This window comes from Bos javanicus, chromosome 1 (genome assembly GCF_032452875.1).
Source record: "Bos javanicus breed banteng chromosome 1, ARS-OSU_banteng_1.0, whole genome shotgun sequence".
Classification (NCBI taxonomy): Eukaryota; Metazoa; Chordata; class Mammalia; order Artiodactyla; family Bovidae; genus Bos; species Bos javanicus.
The window spans coordinates 106,771,596-106,797,681 of NC_083868.1; the positions used below are offsets into that span (position 1 = coordinate 106,771,596).

General features: G+C 40.0%; 1 protein-coding gene across 1 annotated transcript; it reads right to left on the reverse strand.

Moving 5' to 3' along the window:
* Nucleotides 1-22,134: 22,134 nt before the first annotated feature.
* On the reverse strand, nt 22,135-25,773 carry ARL14 (ADP ribosylation factor like GTPase 14). The gene has a single exon (XM_061417166.1). It carries the CDS (start codon nt 25,193-25,195, stop codon nt 24,617-24,619), a length of 579 nt encoding a protein of 192 aa, XP_061273150.1. The 5' UTR covers nt 25,196-25,773; the 3' UTR covers nt 22,135-24,616.
* Between the last annotated feature and the right edge of the window lie 313 nt (nt 25,774-26,086).

A 26,086-nucleotide genomic window follows, 5' to 3' on the forward strand; every position in this document is an offset into this window, starting at 1 on the left:
ATCTGGAAGGTATAGGGAAGACCTTGGCATGCTTGGAGTTCCAATGGTGTGTGTGTGTGCTCATCTGTGTCCAACTCTCTGTGACCCAGTGAACTGTAGCCCACAAGGCTCCTCTGTCCACAGAATTTTTCAAGCAAGAATACCAGAGTGGGTTGCCATTTCCTCTTCCAGGGGATCTTCCTGATCCAGAGATCGAACCTGCGTCTCTTGTGCCTCCTGCATTGGCAGTCGAATTCTTTAACACTGTGCCACCTGTGAGGGAGAAGGCAATGGTACCCCACTCCAGTACTCTTGCCTGGAAAATCCCATGGACAGAGGAGCCTGGTAGGCTGCAGTCCATGGGGTCGCTAAGAGTCGGACACGACTGAGCGACTTCACTTTCACTTTTCACTTTCCTGCATTGGAGAAGAAAATGGCAACCCACTCCAGTGTCCTTGCCTGGAGAATCCCAGGGACGGGGGAGCCTGGTGGGCTGCCATCTGTGGGGTCGCACAAGGTCGGACACGACTGAAGCGACTTAGCAGCTGCAGCAGCAGCAGTGCCACCTGTGAAGCCAAGCAGCAACACACATACTGACTAAGGACTAAAATCTGTCCACTTGAGGGCACTCTACTTCACGTTCCAAGGTTGAAAAAAATTTCGGAATTTTTTAACTTTGGTTTGAAAAAAAACGTACACTCATAAAACAAAAGAAAAATGGGTTCAGAGTTGGGAGAATGCAGAAGTGAAGTAGCTCAGTCGTATCCGACTCTTTGCGACCCCCGTGGACTGTAGCCTACCAGGCTCCTCCGTCCATGGGATTCTCCAGGTAAGGTACTGGAGTGGGTTGCCATTTCCTTCTCCAGGGATCTTCCCAACCTAGGAATTGAAGCCGGGTCTCCCGCATTGCAGGCAGATGCTTTACCGTCTGAGCCATCAGGGAATGCAGAACAGGTCCCTAAATAAATGATAGATCTTGTCCATTTACCCACATACAGTCACAGCAGAAGTAAGTATACAGTTCCCCCATCTCACCTCCCAAACAGCGGAAACAATTGTCTTCTCCACAGTGGTTCAGTACATTACAACTTGAAATAGGTGACAGTCTGGAAAGTTACTCTACTTTGTACAAAGATGTTATGTATGTAGTTTGTTGCAAGTAACAAAACTTTCTTTGCAAGACCTACTTCCTTGCCGCCCCCCCCCCCCAAAAAATACTGTCTGTATTTGTTTTAATATGATTTTTTTGTTGTTTTTTTTTTCTCTCTTTGTTTGTTTTTGTAAAGCAGCATAGCAACATTGTAATTGTAGGATGTGCCTAAGGTTGTGATCACAACTATAAGCATTATTCACGCATCAGGAAGAAAACTGAAGGAGACGGGAGGTCTTTAAAAAAAAAAAAAGACAAAAATGGTACAGCTCTAGAGAAATCACTGTCTGCACTGTTCCTTCCATGTGTGTTCTCCTGTTGTCTGCTGCTGCTGCTGCTGCTAAGTCGCTTCAGTCCTGTCTGACTCTGTGCAACCCCATAGATGGCAGCCCACCAGGCTCCCCGTCCCTGGGATTCTCCAGGCAAGAACACTGGAGTGGGTTGCCATTTCCTTCTCCAATGCATAAAAGTGAAAAGTGAAAGTGAAGCTAATGTCAATCTTGTTTTCCTCCAGGAAGTGAAAGTCTTTTACTTTAAAACAAGAACAGACAGGTAGCTATGTAGATAATGGTGGTTCTCCCATGGTAATCAGAGGATTGCATCTCATTGTCACCAGTCTCTCATGTTTCCCATTTATGGGCAGCTACCATAGGTACATTGAACTAGAGTGGAAAGATGCCTTAAAAATGCTTTGCAGTGAAAGAAAATAAAATTCGATTTTGAAGGGAATGGCAACCAACTCCAGTATTCTTGCCTGGAGAATTCCATGAACAGGGGATCCTGGCGGGCTACAAGTCCACGGGGTCGCAAGAGTCAGATACAACTGACTAACACTTATAAATAACTTGAGGAGGAATGTGTAAGAATCAGTTTATTATGCTAAGGAGGCTTCCTTCTTTTTTTTAATTAATTTTTTATTTTTTGGCCTGTGCCAGGCAGCATGTGGAATCTTAGTTCTCTGACCATTGATTGAACCCACTCCCCCTGCATTAGAAATGGGATGGAGGTGGGGGGAGTTTAACTGCTGTAGCACCAGGGAAGTCCCTCTTCTTCTTCAATGTAATAATGAGTTGGTAGCAAATCTCTATTTTAAAATTATTTCTTCTCTGTGTATAAAATGTGGCATTTTGTGTAAGAAGTAGGAGAAAAGAAGAATGTAATTGTATCTATTTGATTATCCTAATAATGAAAAAGCAAAGGAAGGCTAAAAAAGAAAGAATGAAAATAGTGAAAGACAGGGAAGGTGGCGAGCTGCAATTCATGAGATTGCAAAGAGTCAGACATGATGTAGCAACTGAACAGCAACAATGAAAATAATTACAGGTTACGGCCAAGTGGAAAAGGTTAAAATGTGAACCAGACTTCTCTGAATATACATTTTCATATAACTGTCATTTTCAAGGCATGTAAACATTCTATAAATTTGAAAATTGAGATTAATATTAACCCAAAAGATAAAGAAGTGCCAAAATTTAAAATTGAATACAAATCGCAAAAATCAACCTAAAACCAGTATCATGTTTATAACATAGGCACAGAAAAAAAAAGTAACTTTTGAACACAGCACTCTGAATAAATTCAAAGCTGAAAGAACTAAAAAGTCTTGAACTTTCCTGAATGGGTTTATTAGAGATGGCAGTTTGGTATAGTGATTCTGAAAGTATTTTCTTGTGTTGTGCGTATGTATGCTAAATTGCTTCAGTCGTGTCCGATTCTTTGCAACCCAATGGACAGTAACCCACCAGGCTTCTCTGTCTATGGGATTCTCCAGGTAAGAATACTGGAGCAGATTGCCATTTCCTTCTCTAGGGAATTTTCCCGACCCAGGGATCAAACCCACGTCTCTTGTGACTCCTGCAATTGGCAGGCGGATTCTTTACCAGTAGCACCACCTGGGAAGTCTTGAACTTTCCTGAGTGGGTTTATTAGAGATGGCAGTTTGGAATAGTGATTCTGAAAGTATTTTGTTGTATTGTAGCATAGCAAATGAGTAACTGCGCTAATGCGTTTTAGAACCAGAATTCTTTGTAGGAGAAGAGGGATGCAAATAGAAATGAGGAAGGTAAGGAAAAATCCTATGATGCGCATTCAATCTGGAGGTGCCAATATTATATCTATACATTATATATATATATATATATATATATTTCCTTGTTTTTTCTACTGAATGGGCCCATAAGCAGTGACATCCAGGAACAGTGAACACAGCTAGCAACACTATTCGGTTTCTAAGTACCATTCTGAAATGGAAGGAACCAGTAAATTAACCATTTCCTGGGAGAAATGGTTAATTCCAGGTCTGAGGCAGCTGAGTAGGGAAAGTATAAGATGACTCAGTGTCCTCCCAAGCAAGGAGTTACTCAAAGACAAACAGGGATGTCAATAGAACATAGAGGCTGCTTCAAACAGCTTCTCCTGGGTGAGTGCAGGACAGTTTGAACATTAAAAAGAATTGTACAGAAATGGATTATAGTAGTCTCAGTAACAACACAAATTCCAGGAACTTCCTTCACATACACGTCCACCCCACTTACCCCAAATATTCTGACTAATAGGTCTGGGGTCAAATTTGAGACTTTACATTTGGTGGGGGGGATAGACGGGAAGCCTATCATGCTGCATATAGGATCTTAGTTCCCTGACCAGGGATCAAATCCTCACCCCCTGCACTGGAAGTGCAGAATCTTTACCTGTGGATGGCCAGGGAAGTCTTGAGAACTTACTAATACTTTTCTAAGCAGTTTGCAGGTGCTGCTGTAGATTATGGACCTCAGTTTGAGTAGCACTGGATTATAAAAGTTTGAATTTGGAAAGTATGTATGAGTCTATAACAAAAGAGTAGGGAGAGGGGAGATTGCTTTCTTATGGAGAAGGGGATTTTAAAAAAAAGCTCTTTTTTATAGAAGAATGCCAGCTGATAAATGTAAAAGAAAAAACAGGTTTAGCAAATCACCATTTTGCAGTTCCTAGTGTAATAACTGACTCAGGAAAGGCTTGTCAATGGGTGATAAAACCATTAAGAGAAAGGCTTTAGGGGAAAAGAATGTTCATACGGTCTCAAAATATCATACTTATCATATTAAATTACTTATTAAGAACAGAGGGGAAAATTATATTTTTTACCATGGAGAAATTTAGTGGGCACTATCATAAAGGAAGTGACCAAACAGCATCATCAGTAACAGTGTGACACTGCCTACTACTGGATTTAGTGGGAACTACAACAGCATCTATGCAATGTTGTCCAGTTGCTAAGTTATGTCCAACTCTTTGGACCCCACGGACTGTACAGTATGCCAGGCTCCTCTGTCCTCCACTATCTTCTGGAGTTTGCTAAAATTCATGTCTATTGAGTCGGTGATGCTATCTAATCATATCATCCTCTGCCGCCTCCATCTCCTTTGCCTTCAATCTTTCCCATCTTCAGGGTTTTTCCAATTGAGTCAGCTCTTTGTGTCAGATAGCCAAAGTATTAGCACTTCAGCTTCAGCATCAGTTCTTCCAATGAGTATTCAGGGTTGATTTCCTTTAGGACTGACTGGTTTGATCTCCTTGCAGTCCAAGGGAATTTTAAGAGTCTTCTCCAGCACCACAATTTGAAAGCATCATTCTTTGGCACTCAGCTTTCTCTAGCGTCCAACATTCACATCTGTACATGACTACTGGAAAAACCATAGCTTTGACTATTCAGATCTTTGTCAGCAGGTGATGTCTCTGCTTTTCATTGCGCTGTCTAGATTTGTCATAGCTTTCCAGGAGCAAGTGTCTTCTAATTTCATGGCTGCAATCACTGTCCACAGTGATCTTGGAGCCCAAGAAATAAAATCTATCACGACTTCCACTTTTTCCCCTTCTATTTGCCATGAAGTAATGGGTACGGATGCCATGATCTTAGTTTTTTTTTATTGTTGAGTTTTAAGCTAGCTTTTTCACTCTCCTCTTTCACCCTCATCAAGAGGCTCTTTAGTTCCTGTTCACTTTCTGCCATTAGAGTGGTATCAGCTGCATATCTGAGGTTGTTGGTATTTAATCTTGTCAAAGATGTTTACTTGAATTTAGTCATGAAGAAACAATCAAATAAACCCAGACTGTGGGACATTCTTTAAATTATCTGGATTGGGCTCTTCAAAAATTTCTAGGTCATGAAGAAATAGGAAAAGATAGGGGAAATATTCTAAATTGAAAGTGACAACCAAGTGATACAGATCTTAGATTTTTTAATTCTATAAATAAGATCTGTTTGAGGAAATTTAACTATGGACTATTAGATGATATTTAATTAGTGCTTAAAATTCTATGTATAATATACTATGGTTAATAAGAGAATATCTATTTTAAGGAGTCAGATGATAAAGTATTTAGGTGTGAGGTGTCAAGATGATTGCAATTGTATGTATGTATAAATGGCAACCCACTTCAGTATTCTTGCCTGGAAAATCCCATAGACAGAGGAGCCTGGTAGGCTACAGTCCACGGGGCCGCAAAGAGTCGTACACGACTGAGCGACTTCACTTCACTTATGGGAGTGTAGAAATAAAGAGCACAAATACGGCAAAATTGTTATAATTATTAAAGTGAAACATATACCTGTGTTAATTTTACTTTCAAATTTTCTGAAGGTTTGAAGCTTTTAAAAATAAAACATCAAGGAAAAATTAAATCCCTTTCCCTTCCTGTTTTGGGGTGGTTCAAACAGGGCTCCTAAAATGGGTAGGGAGGCAGGGAAGAGGAGATTTGTGCGGAAAAGAAGACGGAGAAAAGGAGTGTTTTGGAACACATGAGAGGATCAAGAAGTATGATCTTCCTGTATTAGGTAATGAACAACCGGGCTGTAACAACCTCCAAATCTCCAGCACAATGAAGGTTTGTTTCTTGTTCAAGTTACTGTTCTAGCTGTGGAAACTGAGGCTCACAAAGGTGAAGCAACCTGCTTAAGAGCCAGCAAGAGACAAACTGGAATTGCCACCCAGATGTCACTCCAAAGCCTATATGTTGGTTTCAGTGCAACACACTGCCCCTGAGGTTAGCGAAACTGACCTAGGTCCACATCTGCCATTCTTTTTACTCTCCAGCATGCACGCACTGGATCCATATTCAGTCCCTTAGAGGCTGCCTCAGGCCCTGACAAGACCTCCCTTGAGGATTCAGACCATTCATTCATTCCTTCCACAAGTATCTTTTAAAATACCTTTTATATCCTAAGCACTATTCTAGGATACAACAGTGAACAAAGTCCCTGCTTCCATGAACTCACCTTCTAGGGAGGGAAAGGAACAATAATTGAGTAAATGAGTAAACGATACAACTTGAGTAAAGGCTATGAGAAATGGTAAAGCACGGTGAGAGGTAGAAAGTGGAGGGATGAAGCCCATCATTTAGATAAGGATTCAGGGAATGCCTCTGCACATTGGTTGAGCCTGAGGAAAGTGTATTCTCAGCTCGGGAAATAGCAAATTTAGGGGTCCTAAGACTGTAAGAAATTACCAGCAAAAGAGCAACATTAAGGCAATTGTGGCTGGAGAGGGACAGGGAGAGGAGAGAAGCAGAAGGCAGGCCCAGGTAGATAAGAAGTGAACAGAAGCATTAAGACAGGGCAGTGATGTGGTCTGATTTTCATCTTAAGACCTCTCCTGCAGAATTCTGTATGGATAATGCAGCCATCTGGGTGAGAATTGATGGTGGCCTGATAGTAGTGATGGGAACTGGAAAGTGGCCAGAAGAGATGCATTTTGAAGAAAAAGCTGACAGAATTTGCCATAGATATGGAATATGAGATGGAAAGGAAGATGCCTTCTATGTTTTTAGCCCAAGAAATACTCTGATACATAGTCCCATAGGTTTATAGAAACAGAAATTTAATGGTAAAAATTGTATGTGCCACATTATTGTTCAATTCATTGTATAATACTTACAGGTGGTTTTCTTTTTGAAATCTTGGAAACTGGAGGACTAGGTTTACTAAGTGCTTAATCAGTTCCTTATTTCTTTAAAGGGGTATTGATAGTATTTGTTAATGCTTCCCCATAAGACTTTGTGAGAACAAAATGAGGTAATGTTTGTGAGTATACTACCCATATAGTTATCATCTAATAATCAACTTTTGTATTTGTATGATATTTTCAAAGCAAAATGTGCTTTCTTGTGCTAATTTTCTAATGTGCTTTCTAATCTGCTAATCTGCTATGCTAAAAATCTGTGGAAAATTCTGAAAGAGATGGGAATACTAGACCACCTGACCTGCCTCTTGAGAAACCTGTATGCAGGTCAGGAAGCAACAGTAGAACTGGACATGGAACAACAGACCAGTTCCAAATAGGAAAAGGAGTATGTCAAATATTGTCACCCTGCTTATGTAACTTACATGCAGAGTACATCATGAGACATGCTGGGCTGGATGAAGCACAAGCTGGAATCAAGATTGCCATGAGAAATATCAATAACCTCAGATATGCAGGTGACACCACCCTTAGGGCAGAAAGTGAAGAGGAACTAAAAAGCCTCTTGATGAAAGTGAAAGAGGAGAGTGAAAAAAGTTGGCTTAAAGCTCAACATTCAGAAAACAAAGATCATGGCATCTGGTCCCATCACTTCATGGGAAATAGATGGGGAAACAGTAGAAACAGTGAGAGACTTTATTTTGGGGGGCTCCAAAATCACTGCAGTTGGTGATTGCAGCCTGAAATTAAAAGACGCTTACTCCTTGAAAGGGAAGTTATGAGCAATCTAGATAGCATATTCAAAAGCAGAGACATTACTTTGCCAACAAAGTCCATCTAGTCTAGGCTATGGTTTTTCCAGTGGTCATGTATGGATGTGAGAGTTGGACTGTGAAGAAAGCTGAGCACCAAAGAATTGCTGCTTTTGAACTGTGGTGTTGGAGAAGACTCTTGAGAGTCCCTTGGACTGCAAGGAGATCCAACCAGTCCATCCTAAAGGATATCAGTCCTGGGTGTTCTTTGGAAGGACTGATGGTAAAGCTGAAACTCCAGTACTTTGGCCACCTCATGCGAAGAGTTGACTCACTGGAAAAGACTCTGATGCTGGGAGGGATTGAGGGCAGGAGGAGAAGGGGACAACAGAGGATGAGATGGCTGGATGGTATCACCGACTCAATGGACATGAGTTTGAGTGAACTCTGGGAGTTGGTGATGGACAGGGAGGCCTAGCTTGCTGCGATTCTTGGGGTCACAAAGAGTTGGACATGACTGAGCAACTGAACTGAACTGATGCTAAAAATCTGGTGGACACTATATCCCAAATTATGTTAAAATACTAACACTGCCAAAGGAAACATCTCTCTGGTTTCTTTCTGCTTCTCAGTCTCTGTCTGTCTGTCTCTCTCTCTCTGGAAAAGAGCTCATGCAAATAAGAGCAGGCCAACCTCAGGGCTTACAGAAGCCTGACAGATGCTATTTTGGGGCTTCTCTGGTGGCTCAGTGGTAAAGAATCCCACCTGCAATGCAGGAGACCCAGGTTGGATTCCTGGGTCGGCAAGATCCCCAGAAGGGAGTGGCTACCCACTCCAGTATTCTTGCCTGGAGAATCCCAAGTACAGAGGAGCCTGGCAGGCTACAATCCATGGGCTTGCAAAGAGTCGGACACAACTGAAAGACTATTACTTTAACTTTTTTTCCTACATTCTCAACACACTGATGCCTCTGCAGATTGTCCCTTGGTGTGACATTACAAGGGACAAGCACTTCAGGACACTCCCTCTGAAATTCCCTGTCTTCCTTGGTTTGGCAGAACCCAGTTTGTTCATCATCAGAACATCACAATGTTTAGCTTTTTTAAAATGACAAATGAGTTTTATCGTGTGTCAGTTACTGCTGCAAGTTTGTTTAGTTGCCATTCTTTGTTCTTATGCCCTGTAGTCTTTTTGTTTTTTCCACCTGGGAGTTCTTAAAATCAGGTGAAAATATTTAACTGATATTTACCTTTCAGTCTCTATATCTTGAACCAAAGAACATTTCAGAAGTGTGATTTTGGTTGCTACAGATCCATGGCAGCATGCTATTTTAATGAAAGTTTTGCCTTGTTGCACATAGAAAATAAAATGTATGACAATAATAAATATCAAAGCATAAATATTCACAGCCTGTTTCCTTTCACTTGCTAAGAACGTTTTGGTGTTTTCCATCTAACCCTCTTCCCTTCCTTCAAGTCTGGGCTTTACTAAGTAAATCAGAATGAAGAGTGTACTGTGTGTGTGTGTGTGTATGTGTGTGTGTGTGTGTTTGTATTTTGGAAGGTATGGAAGAGCTTGCCAGGGAGAGCAGAAGGGAAGTACTGAAGATTGGTAAAATTTATATTGAAAGGCAAGCAAATGACTCATGGAAGATAGACTGAATCCCAAGAAAGCAAGAATAAAGCATGAGAGTGTTGAAGTTTCTTAGTGAATATTAGTAGAGATTTTGAGGAACAGCTGCTTATGGGAGAGGGATGTTGAAATGAAAGATAGGAAAAAGCCACTGTAGAAGTTTTGCTCTGCACTAAGGATGTATCTTCTCACCACATCCTCTACAGTTAACCTGGTTTTCTGAAGTAGATTTTAATTGCTTTTCATTACTTTTCAGTCTGTTTTCTCTGAATTTTATGTTATGCTATGACTAGGCCACAAGGGCTAAACTTAATTCAAACTACCAAAATACTCAGGAACACCAGGAGACATTTGCTATTCTGACAATTTTTTATAGGTTATTAGGAAGGTTGTTTTTTTTTGCTCGATAAAGGACAGAAATGGTATGGACCTAACAGAAGCAATTAAGAAGAGGTGGCAAGAATACACAGAACTGTACAAGAAAGATCTTCATGACCAAGATAATCAGGGTGGTGTGATCATTCACCTAGAGCCAGACATCCTGTAATGTGAAGTCAAGTGGGCCTTAGGAAGCATCACTACAAACAAAGCTAGTGGAGGTGATGGAATTCCAGTGGAGCTATTCCAAATCTTGAAAGATGATGCTGTGAAAGTGCTGCACTCAATATGCCAGCAAATTTGGAAAACTCAGCAGTGGCCACAGGACTAGAAAAGGTCAGTTTTTGTTCCAGTCCCAAAGAAAGGCAATGCCAAAGAATGCTCAAACTACCACTCAATTACACTCATCTCACATGCTAGTAAAGTAATGCTCAAAATTCTCCAAGCCAGGCTTCAGCAATATGTGAACCGTGAACTTCCAGATGTTCAAGCTGGATTTAGAAAAGGCAGAGGGGGAGGAGCTAAGATGGCAGAGGAGTAGGACGGGGAGAATACTTTCTCCCCTACAAATTCATCAAAAGAACATTTAAACGCTGAGTAAATTCTACAAAACAACTTCTGAATGCTGGCAGAGGACATCAGGCACCCAGAAAAGCAACCCATGTCTTCGAAGGGAGGTAGGAAAAAATATATAAGACAAAAGAGGGAGGGACGGAGCTCCGTCCCAGGAAGGGAGTCTTAAAAAGAGAGAAGTTTCCAAACACCAGGAAACCGTCTCACTGCTGAATCTGTGCCTAGCCTTGGAAGCACAGAGGGCAACATAACAGGGAGGGAAAATAAATAAACAATTAAAACCTGCAGATTACAAGCCCTACCATAACTCCCCCAGCGGAGAAGCAGTGCAGACGCCTGCATCCGCCATTAGCAAGCGGGGGCTGGGCAGGGAGGTGGAGCGCAGGCTGCATCGCTTAGAATAAGGATCTGGCCTGAATACCCCGAGCGCTATGTGAGCGAAATAATTTGGGCTAGCAAACCAGACTGTGGGATATCTACCATGCAAAAAGCCAGCCCTAACCTAAGACACCACCAGGCCTGCACACAGAACAAAGGACTGTACAGAGAAAGCCGGCTGCAGACCGTCCCCCTCTGGTGACAGGCAGCCAGAGCCGGAAGGGGGCAATCGCAGCCCCAGAGAGACATTATCTACAAAACTGTAAGCAGGCTTCTTTGCTAACTAAAACTTTTTGGGGGTCTGTACGGTCAACATCCACCTGAGAAGGTGCGCCAGTTGTACACCTAGATAACCGAGCGGAGGGAGGTGATAAGTCTCAGCAATCGTGATTGCCAAACACCTCATCACCTGAGCTGCTCGGACCTGGGAAGAGCACAAAACGCAGGCCCAACCGAGTCTGCGCCTCTAAGGACTACCCGAGTGCCTGAACCTGAGCCGCTTGGACACGGGAGGTGCAAGCAGCACAGGGCCGGCCATGGATGGTTCCCGGCGGAGCAACCTAGAGCCTGAGCAGTGTGGTCAGGGAGGCTACACACGCCGTGAGCCGGGGCAGATCCAGTGTGGCTCAGGCATTGTGAGCACACGCCAGTGTTATTTGTTTGCAGCGTCCCTCCCTCCCCACAGCGCGACTGAACAAGTGAGCCTAAAAAAAAAAAAAAAAAAAAAAGTGTCCACCACCATCCCTTTTGTGTCAGGGCGGAAACCAGACACTGAAGAGACCAGCAAACAGAAGAAGCTATAACAGAGGAAACTGCCTTGGAAGCTACAGGCAACAGATTAAAACCCTGTGGTTAGAACTGAATGCATAGGAAGGGGCCTATAGATCTTGAGAAATATAAGTCGGACCAAGGAACTAGCCAAAAATGAACTGACCCCACAATACCCAAAACAAAACCAGAGAAAGTCCTAGATATATTTTTACTATTTTTATGATCATTCTTTCTTTTTTTTTTAATTTTTAAAAAAATTTTAACTCCTCTATTATTCCTTTAATTTTCACTTTTATAACCTACTATTACTTTGCAAAAAAAAAAAAAAAATACCCTATTTTTTTTTTAAAAAAGCAAACTTCATATGTATATATATTTTATAATTTTTGTGACCTTTTTTTTTCTTCTTTTCTTTAACATTGTATTAGTGAAATTCCAAACTCTACTCTAGATTTTTAATTTTAGCTTTTTGGTATTTGTTATCAATTTTATACCTATATATATATATTTTTAATAATTTTTGTGACTTTTTTTCCCTCTCTCTTTCTTTCTCTTCTTTTTTTATATAACATTGTATATATGAAATTCCAAACTCTACTCTAGATTTTTAACTTTTGCTTTTTGGTATTTGTTATAAATTTTGTACCTATATTTTCTTTATAATTTTTGCGACTTGGTTTGTTTTTGTTTTTTTCTCTCTTTCTTTTCCTTCTTCTTTTCTTTAACATTGTATTTTTGAAATTCCAAACTCTACTCTAGATTTTTAATTTTTGCTTTTATGTATTTGTTACCAATTTTGTACCTTTAAGAACCCAATCTTCAGTACCCATTTTTCACTATGGAGTGAGATTACTGGCTTGACTGCTCTCTCCCTCTTTGGACTCTCCTTTTTCTCCAGCAGGTCACCTGTGTCTCCTCCCTAACCCCTCTCTACTCTATGCAACTCTGAATTTCTGTGTGTTCCAGAAGGAGGAGAACACTTAGGGAACTGATTACTGGCTGGATCTGTCTCCCTCCTTTTCATCCCCTCTTTTATCCTCCTGGCCACCTCTGTCTCCTTCCTCCTTCTTCTCTTCTCTGTATAATTCCATGAACATCCTGAGCGGTCCAGTTGTGGAGTGCACATAAGGAAGTGATTACTGGCTAGCCCGCTCTCTCCTCTATTGATTCCACCTCATCTCATTCGGGTCAGCTCTAACTCCCTCCTCCCTCTTCTCTTCTCCATGTAATGGGTGGCCCTCACGGTGGAGAAACTTTTCATCTTTAACGTAGATGTTTTATCAATGGTGCTGTATAGAAGGAGAAGTTGTGAGACTACTGTAAAAATAAGACCGGTAACTGGAAGCAGGAGGCTTAAGTCCAAACCCTAACTCCAGGGAACTCCTGACTCCAGGGAACATTAATTGACAGAAGCTCATCAAATGCCTCCATACCTACACTGAAACCAAGCACCACACAAGGGCCGACAAGTTCCAGGGCAAGACATACCAAGCAAATTCTCCAGCAACACAGGAACACAGCCCTGAGCTCCAAGATACAGGCTGCCCAAAGTCACCCCAAAACCATAGACATCTCATAACTCATTACTGGACACTTCATTGCACTCCAGAGAGTAGAAATCCAGCTGCACCCACCAGAACACCGACACAAGCTTCCCTAACCAAGAAACCTTGACAAGCCACCTGTACAAACCCACACACAGTGAGGAAATGCCACAATAAAGAGAACTCCACAAACTGCCAGAATACAAAAAGGACACCCCAAACTCAGCAATTTAAACAAGATGAAGAGACAGAGGAATACCCAGCCGGTAAAGGAACAGGATAAATGCCCACCAAACCAAACAAAAGAGGAAGAGATAGGGAATCTACCTGATAAAGAATTCCGAATAATGATAGTGAAATTGATCCAAAATCTTGAAATAAAAATGGAATCACAGATTAATAGCCTGGAGACAAGGATTGAGAAGATGCAAGAAAGGTTTAACAAGGACCTAGAAGAAATAAAAAAGAGTCAATATATAATGAATAATGCAATAAATGAAATCAAAAACACTCTGGAGGCAACAAATAGTAGAATAACAGAGGCAGAAGATAGGATAAGTGAATTAGAAGATACAATGGTAGAAATAAATGAATCAGAGAGGAAAAAAGAAAAACGAATTAAAAAAAATGAGGACAATCTTAGAGACCTCCAGGACAATATTAAACGCTACAACATTCGAATCATAGGGGTCCCAGAAGAAGAAGACAAAAAGAAAGACCATGAGAAAATACTTGAGGAGATAATAGTTGAAAACTTCCCTAAAATAGGGAAGGAAATAGTCACTCAAGTCCAAGAAACCCAGAGAGTCCCAAACAGGATAAACCCAAGGCGAAACACCCCAAGACACATATTAGTCAAATTAACAAAGATCAAACACAAAGAACAAATATTAAAAGCAGCAAGGGAAAAACAACAAATAACACACAAGGGAATTCCCATACGGATAACAGCTGATCTTTCAATAGAAACTCTCCAAGCCAGGAGGGAATGGCAAGACATACTTAAAGTGATGAAAGAAAATAACCTACAGCCCAGATTATTATACCCAGCAAGGATCTCATTCAAATATGAAGGAGAAATTAAAAGCTTTACAGACAAGCAAAAGCTGAGAGAATTCAGCACCACCAAACCAGCTCTCCAACAAATACTAAAGGATATTCTCTAGATAGGAAACACAAAAATGGTGTATAAATTCGAACCCAAAACAATAAAGTAAATGGCAATGGGATCATACTTATCACTAATTACCTTAAACATAAATGGGTTGAATGCCCCAACCAAAAGACAAAGACTGGCTGAATGGATACAAACACAAGACCCCTATGTATGCTGTCTACAAGAGACCCACCTCAAAACAGGGGACACATACAGACTGAAAGTGAAGGGCTGGAAAAAGATTTTCCATGCAAATAGGGACCAAAAGAAAGCAGGAGTAGCAATACTCATATCAGACAAAATAGACTTTAAAACAAAGGCTCTGAAAAGAGACAAAGACGGTCACTACATAATGATGAAAGGATCAATCCAAGAAGAAGATATAGCAATTATAAATACATATGCACCCAACATGGGAGCACCGCAATATGTAAGGCAAATGCTAAAAGTATGAAAGGAGAAATTAACAATATCACAACAATAGTGGGAGACTTTAATACCCCACTCACACCTATGGATAGATCAACTAAACAGAAAATTAACAAGGAAACACAAACTTTAAATGATACAATAGACCAGTTAGACCTAATTGATATCTATAGGACATTTCACCCCAAAACAATGAATTTCACCTTTTTCTCAAGTGCACATGGAACCTTCTCCAGGATAGATCACATCCTAGGCCATAAATCTAGCCTTGGTAAATTCAAAAAAATTGAAATCATTCCAAGCATCTTTTCTGACCACAATGCAGTAAGATTAGATCTCAATTACAGGAGAAAAACTATTAAAAATTCCAACATATGGAGGCTGAACAACAAGCTGCTAAATAACCAACAAATCAGAGAAGAAATAAAAAAAGAAATCAAAATATGCATAGAAATGAATGAAAATGAAAACACAACAACCCAAAACCTGTGGGACACTGTAAAAGCAGTCCTAAGGGGAAAGTTCATAGCAATACAGGCACACCTCAAGAAACAAGAAAAAAGTCAAATAAATAACCTAACTCTACACCTAAAGCAACTAGAAAAGGAAGAAATGAAGAACCCCAGGGTTAGTAGAAGGAAAGAAATCTTAAAAATTAGGGCAGAAATAAATGCAAAAGAAACAAAAGAGACCATAGCAAAAATCAACAAAGCCAAAGCTGGTTCTTTGAAAGGATAAACAAAATTGACAAACCATTAGCCAGACTCATCAAGAAACAAAGGGAGAAAAATCAAATCAATAAAATTAGAAATGAAAATGGAGAGATCACAACAGACAACACAGAAATACAAAGGATCATAAGAGACTACTATCAGCAATTATATGCCAATAAAGTGGACAACGTGGAAGAAATGGACAAATTCTTAGAAAAATACAACTTTCCAAAACTGGACCAGGAAGAAATAGAAAATCTTAACAGACCCATCACAAGCACGGAAATTGAAACTATAATCAGAAATCTTCCAACAAACAAAAGCCCAGGTCCAGACGGCTTCACAGCTGAATTCTACCAAAAATTTAGAGAAGAGCTAACACCTAACCTACTCAAACTCTTCCAGAAAATTGCAGAGGAAGATAAACTTCCAAACTCATTCTATGAGGCCACCATCACCCTAATACCAAAACCTGAAAAAGGTGCCACAAAAAAAGAAAACTACAGGCCAATATCACTGATGAACATAGATGCAAAAATCCTTAACAAAATTCTAGCAATCAGAATCCAACAACACATTAAAAAGATCATACACCATGACCAAGTGGGCTTTATCCCAGGGATGCAAGGATTCTTCAATATCCGCAAATCAATCAATGTAATACACCACATTAACAAACTGAAAAATAAAAACCATATGATTATCTCAGTAGATGCAGAGAAAGCCTTTGACAAAATTCAATATCCATTTATGATAAAAACTCTCCAGAAAGAAGGAATAGAAGCAACATACCTCAACATAATAAAAGCTATATATGACAAACCCACAGCAAACATTATCCTCAATGGGAAAAATTGAAAGCATTTCCTCTAAAGTCAAGAACAAGACAAGGGTGCCCACTTTCACCATTACTATTCAACATAGTTTTGGAAGTGTTTGCCACAGCAATCAGAACAGAAAAAGAAATAAAAGGAATCCAAATTGGAAAAGAAGAAGTAAAACTCTCACTATTTGCAAATGACATGATCCTCTACATAAAAAACCCTAAAGACTCCACCAGAAAATTACTAGAACTAATCAATGATTATAGTAAAGTTGCAGGATATAAAATCAACACACAGAAATCCCTTGCATTCCTATACACTAATAATGAGAAAATGGAAAGAGAAATTAAGGAAACAATTCCATTCACCATTGCAACGAAAAGAATAAAATACTTAGGAATATATCTACCTAAAGAAACTAAAGACTTATATATAGAAAACTATAAAACACTGGTGAAAGAAATCAAAGAGGACACTAACAGATGGAGAAATATACCGTGTTCATGGATTGGAAGAATCAATATAGTGAAAATGAGTACACTACCCAAAGCAATTTATAGATTCAATGCAATCCCTATCAAGCTACCAATGGTATTCTTCACAGAGCTAGAACAAATAATTTCACAATTTGTATGGAAATACAAAAAACCTCGAATAGCCAAAGCTATCTTGAGAAAGAAGAATGGAACTGGAGGAAACAACCTGCCTGACTTCAGGCTCTACTACAAAGCCACAGTCATCAAGACAGTATGGTACTGGCACAAAGACAGAAATATAGATCAATGGAACAAAATAGAAAGCCCAGAGATAAATCCACGCACATATGGACACCTTATCTTTGACAAAGGAGGCAAGAATATACAATGGATTAAAGACAATCTCTTTAACAAATGGTGCTTGGAAAACTGGTCAACCACTTGTAAAAGAATGAAACTAGACCACTTTCTAACACCATACACAAAAATAAACTCAAAATGGATTAAAGATCTAAACATAAGACCAGAAACTATAAAACTCCTAGAGGAGAATATAGGCCAAACACTCTCTGACATATATCACAGCAGGATCCTCTATGACCCACCTCCCAGAATACTGGAAATAAAAGCAAAAATAAACAAATGGGACCTAATTAAACTTAAAAGCTTCTGCACATCAAAGGAAACTATAAGCAAGGTGAAAAGACAGCCTTAAGAATGGGAGAAAATAATAGCAAATGAAGCAACTGACAAAGAACTAATCTCAAAAATATACAAGCAACTCCTACAGCTCAATTCCAGAAAAATAAATGACCCAATCAAAAAATGGGCCAAAGAACTAAATAGACATTTCTCCAAAGAAGACATACAGATGGCTAACAAACACATGAAAAGATGCTCAACATCACTCATTATCAGAGAAATGCAATTCAAAACCACTATGAAGTACCATTTCACACCAGTCAGAATGGCTGCAATCCAAAAGTCTACAAGTAATAAATGCTGGAGAGGGTGTGGAGAAAAGGGAACTCTCTTACACTGTTGGTGGGAATGCAAACTAGTACAGCCACTATGGAGAACAGTGTGAAGATTCCTTAAAAAACTGGAAATAGAACTGCCTTATGATCCAGCAATCCCACTGCTGGGCATACACACTGAGGAAACCAGAAGGGAAAGAGACACGTGTACCCCAATGTTCATCGAAGCACTGTTTATAATAGCCAGGACATGGAAGCAACCTAGATGTCCATCAGCAGATGAATGGATAAGAAAGCTGTGGTACATATACACAATGGAGTATTACTCAGCCATTAAAAAGAATACATTTGAATCAGTTCTAATGAGGTGGATGAAACTGGATGAAGCCAGAAAGAAAAACACCAATACAGTATACTAATGCATATATATGGAATTTAGAAAGATGGTAACAATAACCCTGTATACAAGACAGCAAAAGAGACACTGATGTATAGAACAGTCTTTTGGACTCTGTGGGAGAGGGAGAGGGTGAGATGATTTGGGAGAATGGCATTGAAATATGTATAATATCATATATGAAATGAGTCGCCAGTCCAGGTTTGATGCACGATACTGGATGCTTGGGGCTGCTGCACTGGGATGACCCAGAGGGATGGTATGGGGAGGGAGGAGGGAGGAGGGTTCAGGATGGAGAACACATGTATGCCTGTGGCGGATTCATTTCGATATATGGCAGAACCAATACAATATTGTAAAGTTTAAAAATAAAATAAAATTTAAAAAAAAGAAAAGGCAGAGGAACCAGCGATCAAATTGCCAACATCTGCTGGATCATGGAAAAAGCAAGAGAGTTCCAGAAAAACATCTATTTCTGCTTTATTGACTATGCCAAAGTCTTTGACTGTGTGGATCACAATAAACTGTGGAAAATTCTGAAAGAGATGGGAATACCAGAGCACCTGACCTGCCTCTTGAGAAACCTGTATGCAGGTCAGGAAGCAACAGTTAGAACTGGACATGGAACAACAGACTGGTTCCAAATAGGAAAAGGAGTCCGTCAAGGCTGTATATTGTCACCCTGCTTATTTAACTTACATGCAGAGTACATCATGAGAAACGATGGGCTGGATGAAGCACAAGCTGGAATCAAGATTGCCAGGAGAATATCAATAACCTCAGATTTGCAGATGACACCACCCTTATGGCAGAAAGCGAAGAAGAACTAAAGAGCCTCTTGATGAAAGTGAAAGAGGAGAGTGAAAAAGTTGACTTAAAACTCAACATTCAGAAAACTAAAATCATGGCATCCAGTCCCATCACTTCACAGCAAATAGATGGGGAAACAGTGGAAACAGTGTCAGACTTTATTTTGGGGGGCTCCAAAATCACTGCAGATGGTGATTGCAGCCATGAAATTAAAAGACGCTTACTCCTTGGAAGAAGAGCTATGACCATCCTAGATAGCATATTAAAAAGCAGAGATGTTACTTTTCCAACAAAGGACCATCTAGTCAAGGCCCTGGTTTTTCCAGTAGTCATATATGGATGTGAGAGTTGGACTGTGAAGAAAGCTGAGTGCCGAAGAATTGATGCTTTTGAACTTTTTGTGGTGTTGGAGAAGACTCTTGAGAGTCCCTTGGACTGCAAGGAGATCCAACCAGTCCATCCTAAAGGAGATCAGTCCTGGGTGTTCATTGGAAGGACTGATGTTGAAGCTGAAACATCAATACTTTTGCCACCTGATGCAAAGAGCTGACTCATTTGAAAAGACCCTGATGCTGGGAAAGATTGAGGGAAGGAGGAGAAGGGGATGACAGAGAATGAGATGGTTGGATGGCGTCACCGACTCAATGGACATAAGTTTGAGTATACTCCGGGAGTTGGTGATGGACAGGGAGGCCTGGCGTGCTGTGATTCATGGGGTTGCAAAGAGTCGGACAAGACTGAGCGACTGAACTGAACCCGCCATTCTCTGCCTCTCGTAACCGTAAGTCTTATCTCTCTCTCTCTTTCTTTTTTTATGAGTTTTGTTTTTAGGTTTCACATGTAAATGAGGTCATATAGTGTTTATTTTTCTCTGTCTGACTTATTTCACTTAACCTAATATCTTCAGGTCCTAGGAAGGTTTTTTTTCTTTTTTTTTAATCAAAGAAGGACAATGGTAAGGGGCAATGCATTTTTTTTAAATATGCATATTTCCCATATTAATAATTTTGTGAAACTTCGGAAGGACTCTACTATGAAGTATTTAATATTGCCATCCCCCTAAGATCTTCCTGAAATCAGAAACTCCTTTGCCACAGTCTTTCAGCATGTTTCTTACATGTCTGTTACTGTACTTCATTCATTCTACCTAACTTGTTTTTGCAAAGAAACTTCTTAATGTGAAAGCAATATATATTGCCTTGGATTCCCCCCACTCCACTTTATTGAAGTATAATTGACAGATAAAATTGTAATACATTTTATATTAAATGTATAATAATAAAGTACACAACATGATAATTTGATATCATATACACTGTGAAAGGATTTCCACAGTCAAGTTAATTAACACATCTTCCTTCACCTCACATAGTTACTTTTTTTGTGGTGACTGTGGGAATATTAAAGAGTTATTCTCAGCAAATTTCAAGTACATAATACAGTTTTGTTCATCACAGTCACCATGCTGTACATTAGATTCTCAGAATTTGCTCATCTTATAATTTTAAGTTTGTACCCTTTTACTAACCTCCCCCATCAGCCCACTACCACCATCACTACCCCTTGGCAACCACCAATAGACTTTCCGTTTCTATTAGTTTGGCTTTCTTAGATTCCACATGTAAGTAAGATCATACAGTACTTGTGTTTCTCTGTCTAACTTGTTTCTCTTAGCATAATTCCAAACTCTAGGTTCATCCACGTTATCACACATGTCAGGATTTCTTTCTTTTCATGGCTGAATAATATTCCACTGCATATATACACCATATTTTCTTTATCCATTCATTTATTGATGGACATTTACATTGTTTCCATATCTTAGTTCAGTCACTCAGTCTGACTCTTTGCCACCCTCATAGACTGCAGCACACCAGGCTTCCCTGTCCATCACCAACTCCTGGAGCTCACTCAAACTCATGTCCATTGAGTTGCTGATGCCATCCAACCATCTCATCCTCTGCTGTCCCCTTCTCCTCCCACCTTCAATCTTTCCCGGCATCAGGGTGTTTTCCAATGAGTTAGTTCTCCACATCAGGTGGCCAAAGTATTGGAGTTTCAGCTTCAGCATCAGTCCTTCCAGTGAATATTCAGGACTGATTTCCTTTGGATTGACTAGTTTGGTCTCCTTGCAGTCCAAAGGACTCTCAAAAGTCTTCTCCAACACCACAGTTCAAAAACATAAATTTTTCAGCGCTCAGCTTTCTTTATAGTCCAACTCTCACATCCATACATGACTACTGGAAAAACCATAGCTTTGACTAGACAGACCTTTGTTGGCAAAGGAATGTCTCTGCTTTTTAAGTTGTCTAGGTTGGTCATAGCTTTTCTTCCAAGGAGTAAGCATCTTTTAATTTCATAGCTGCAATCACCGTCTGCAGTGATTTTGGAGCCAAAAAAAATAAAGTCTGACACTGTTTCCATTGTTTCCCCATCTATTTGCCATGAAATGATGGGACCAGATGTCATGATCTTAGTTTTCTGAGTGTTGAGTTTTAAGCCAACTTTTTCACTCTCCTCTTTCACTTTCATCAAGAAGCTCTTTAGTTCCTCTTCACTTTCTGCCATAAAGGTGGTGTCATCTGCAAATCTGAGGTTATTGATATTCTCCTGGCAATCTTGATTCCAGCTTGTGCTTCATCCAGCCCAGCATTTCGCATGATGTACTCTGCATAGAAGTTAAATAAGCAGGGTGACAATATACAGCCTTGATATACTCTTTTCCCAATTTGGAACCAGTCTGTTGTTCCGTGTTTAGTTATAACTGTTGCCTCTTGACCTGCGTACAGATTTCTCAAGAGGCATGTCAGGTGGTCTGGTATTCCCATCTCTTTTAGAATTTTCCCCAGTTTATTTTGATCCACACATTCAAAGGCTTTGGTGTAATTAATAAAGCAGAAGGAGACGTTTTTCTGGAACTCTCATGATTTTTTATGATCCAGCAAATGTTGGCAATTTGATCGCTGGTTCCTCTGCCTTTTCTAAATCCAACTTGACCATCTGGAAGTTCGCGGTTCATGTATTGTTGAAGCCTGGCTTGGAGAATTTTGAGCATTGCTTTGCTTGCATGTGAGATGAGTGCAATTTTGCAATAGTTTGAATGTTCTTTGGCATTTCCATGTCTTGATTTACTATAAATAATGCAATGAGTGTGGGAGTGCAGATATCTCTTCAAGGTAATGATTTCATTTCTTTTGGATAAATACCTAGAAGTTGGATTGCAGGACCATAGTGTTCTATTTTTAGTCTAGCTTGGATTTATTTTTTATATTTATATATTTATTTTATTTTTCTTAAAGTATAGTTGTTTTACAATGTTGTTTTAGTTTCAGGTGTACAGCAAAGTGATTCAGTAATACATGTAATATATCTCTTTTTTTAAAGATTCTTTTCCTTATAGCTTATTACAAATATTGAGTATAGTTTCCTATGCTATACAGTAAGGCCAGGTTGGTTATCTATTTTATATACAGTAGCACAAGTATGTTAATCCCAAACTCGGTAATTTATCACTCCCTCCACCCCTCTCCCCTTTGATGACCATAAATTTGTTTTCCATGTCTGTGAGTCTATTTCTATTTTGTATAAGTTTATTTGTATCTTTTTTTTCTTTTAGATTCCACGTATAAGCAATATTATATGATATATATCTTTCTGTGTCTGGCTTACTTCACTTAGTATAACTTGCAAGTCCATTCATGTTGCAAGAAATGACATTATTTCCTTCTTTTTTATGGCCAAGTAATATTTAGCTTGAATTTATCCTTTTTTAAAAAATATTTTTATTTTTGGCTGCACTGTCTTCATTGCTGAACATTGGCTTTCTCTAGTTGAGGTAAGCGGCGGCTACTCTTCATTGCAGGGTGTGGGCTTCGGGTTGCAGTGGCTTCTCTTATTGCAGAACACAGGCTCTAGGCATGCAGGCATCAGTAATTGTGGCACACAGGCTCCATAGTTGCAGTTCAAGGGCCCTAGAGCACACAGGCTTCAGTGCTTGTGGCTCGTGGGCTCTAGAGTGTGGGCTCAGTGGTTCTGGGCCATGGGCTCAGTTACTCCACAGCATGTAGAATCTTCCTGGACCAGGGATCAAACCCATGTTCCCTCCATTGGCTGGCAGAGTCTTAGTCACTGTGCCATCAGGGAAGTCCTGAATTTATCTTCACTGAGCTCACTGAAGACAGAGGCCATACCTTATTTACAAAACAACATCACGGCAATTAACAGCATAGGCTTTGAAGTGCCTATTTCCCTCTAGGCAGTTATGAACCTTAAATGAATAGATGTGTGAAAGTGTTTAACACAGTTCCTGGCACACACAGTATTCAACCAATGGTAACTGTAATTAAAGATATGTCTACTTTATTACTTGAATCCCTGCCATGCAACACAGGAGGATTTGTCGCCAAACAACAAATCAGGGCTAGGGTGAGAGAAAACTACAGAAGGAATCCAGGAGCAAGCACTGTACCTTACTGTACAATTATTGCTTTACTGTACCTTTATTTTCCTTTGTGACCTTACAGTTTGGACTCCCTGAGGCTGCAGTGGGGGCTTGAGGCCTGCTTCTAACCCAAATGAGCCTTGTTGGTGGTAGGGTAGAGGGAAAGAGTGTCTTCTGTTAGTTCCAGGGCCTCTCTGGGACTTCTGAGCCTCTCGGGGGAATTCCAGTTCAATCTCCAGTTCTTTCTCCCCTCTTCCCCTCTCCAACAATGTCTCTGGAGAATCTCCAACTGATGGGACCTTCCAGTGACTAACCTGTACCTTCAACGGGGTCCCCCGGAGTTGAGGACTTAACACCACCTCCTGCATGAAGCACTTCTTGTTTCCCCAGGTCAGAATGAGGCTCTCCTGTTACAGCACTTAGTACTTATTGCCGTATCCTATCTGCTGGCTTTATTTTGTTTGTCTCCCCTGTGAATTGCCAGGTCTCTGAGAGCAAAGTATGGCTCTGGTTCCTGCTTGATCAGTACAGTGAGCTGTACATACGTTCCCAAGTTATAACTGTTATATTGAATTCTACCAAAGCCAGTCTTGGAATTGCAGCCTCCAGCTGAACGATAAGTCCAGACCTTACCCTAAGCTCTAAGATTCTCTCTTAATCCCCAGAGCTCTAAGATACAAACTTCTGCTCCCTATAGGAGAACACAGCCACTGGGCAATTGACAGCCTGGGGTTCATGGTGGACTCACTGTAAGAAGTTTCTAGCAATAGATTTCAAAAACCTAGCAGGAATACAGTAAAACAAAACAAAACAAAATCCCTTTATTTAGGAAATAGGGATTTATAAAATATTAACAGCAAACATTTTCCTCTTCATAATTTAAAGTTCATTTTTTTATACCACCCAGCTATTACACAGAAGCATTGTGGAAACTGAATACCTGTAACAGCTGGAAACAGTCTGAAAGAAGTCTGACTCTATTAGCAGCTTAAACTTTGTTCTAGTAGTTACATAAAAATAATAAGGCAAGATTTTATTTGTTCCCAAATATGATTATGTGGAATCATCAAACATGCACAAAATTGTAACATTTTCATTCACAATTATCATTACCACATAGTTTGCTAAAGTGCTTGGCCCAAAATAACAATTTTCTAGATATTATTCTGAGTTTAATGGAATTTAGGTGAAATAACATTTCAGGAAAAGTTTGTCAACTTGACAATTTGCTTTTCTTATTTGGCCTGGGAAAAAAAATTACCCTTTCAACTTCATCAGCATCTGTTCCTCCACTTGGACCTCAGTGCTGCTTGAAGAGTGCTAAAGTGTCTCCTCTTGATTTCATGTGGCTTTTCACAAATCCAGTTAACTTCTGGAACCCCTCCATTAGCCCGTCCCCAGTGACGGCACAGCAGGGCTGCACGCACCAGTTCCGGTCACTGCAGAGTTGCTTCACTTTGAACATCCTGGTGATGTCCTCGGCACTTAGAGCTCCAGGCATATCTTGTTTGTTGGCTAACAGGACCACAGGCACATTTTTAATGTACTCATTCTTCAAGATGTGCTCAAACTCTTTCCTGGAGTCTTCAAGTCGCTGTGTGTCTGTACTGTCCACAACATACACTAGCCCATCAGTGTTCTCACAGTAGAGGCCCCACGTGGCTCTCATTTTCTCTTGTCCTCCAACGTCCCAGACCGTGAGCGAGACACCTTTTGCCAACTCAATCATCTCCACATTGAAACCTACTGTTGGGATAGTCACAATATCCTTATTAAGCTTCAATTTGTAAAGGAGAGTAGACTTCCCAGCAGAGTCAAGTCCCAGAAGAAGAATTCGGGCTTGCTTGGCTTTAGGCTTTTTAGAATTCAACAGACCCATTTTAGGCTTTTTAAATTTTTCTTTAAAGATCTTTTCTTATGGCCGGAGCCAGTTTCCTTTCCAGGTCCTGCATGAAAATGTTAAGAAAGAAGAGAGCAAAGGCTTCACGATATAGTCTTAGAATAGGAACTTACATGCATTTATGTTGTAGCTTATCGACTTGATTATGGGCAAACAATGTTTTATTTGCAGTCCCAGCCAATCCTGAGGAATCTACGGTGTGAGTAACCAGCCAGTGTCATAGAAGCTCAAAGGGGAAATTCTTTGTGAGTGAGTAGGACTTAGGAGGGGCCTGCCTGTGTGACACTGCAGCTTGTTCTCCTCCCAACGTTGGGAAGCTAGGGAAATCAAAGATTTGGACAGAACATGGTTTTGGTAGCAGGATAAAAACTTAAATGTACAAGTGGTTTGTAGCAGTTCTCTAGTTGCTTGACTGTTTATCTTACCCCAGTTGTAAATAAATAACCAGACTTTTGAAGTCATGAAGGGAGAGTTTATCTCACACTGCCCTGAGCAGTATCTTTAGTACTTTCCAGATTACTCAATAAGAAACCTTAAACCACCCAAAGTTACCTGAACCTTACTCCCATAATCATATAGAGAATCACTTCTTTAATCTTCTTGGTAGGAAATTTACATTATTCACAAGACCAGATTTATAGGAGAGGGAAGTTTGTAACACAAACACTTTAAAAATTAAGCAGTCCAATTAAAGGTGGCAAATTGAATACATGTATTTATCTCCTCTCCTTCTCAAGACTCCACCAAAATGATGGTAAAAGAGTAAAAAGAAAATATAAACTCACACCAAGAGCAGCAGAGTCCATTGGAGGATGAGAGATTTCCACATCTCTCTGGAAGGTGAAATGTAGACAGAAGATGAATAGTAAC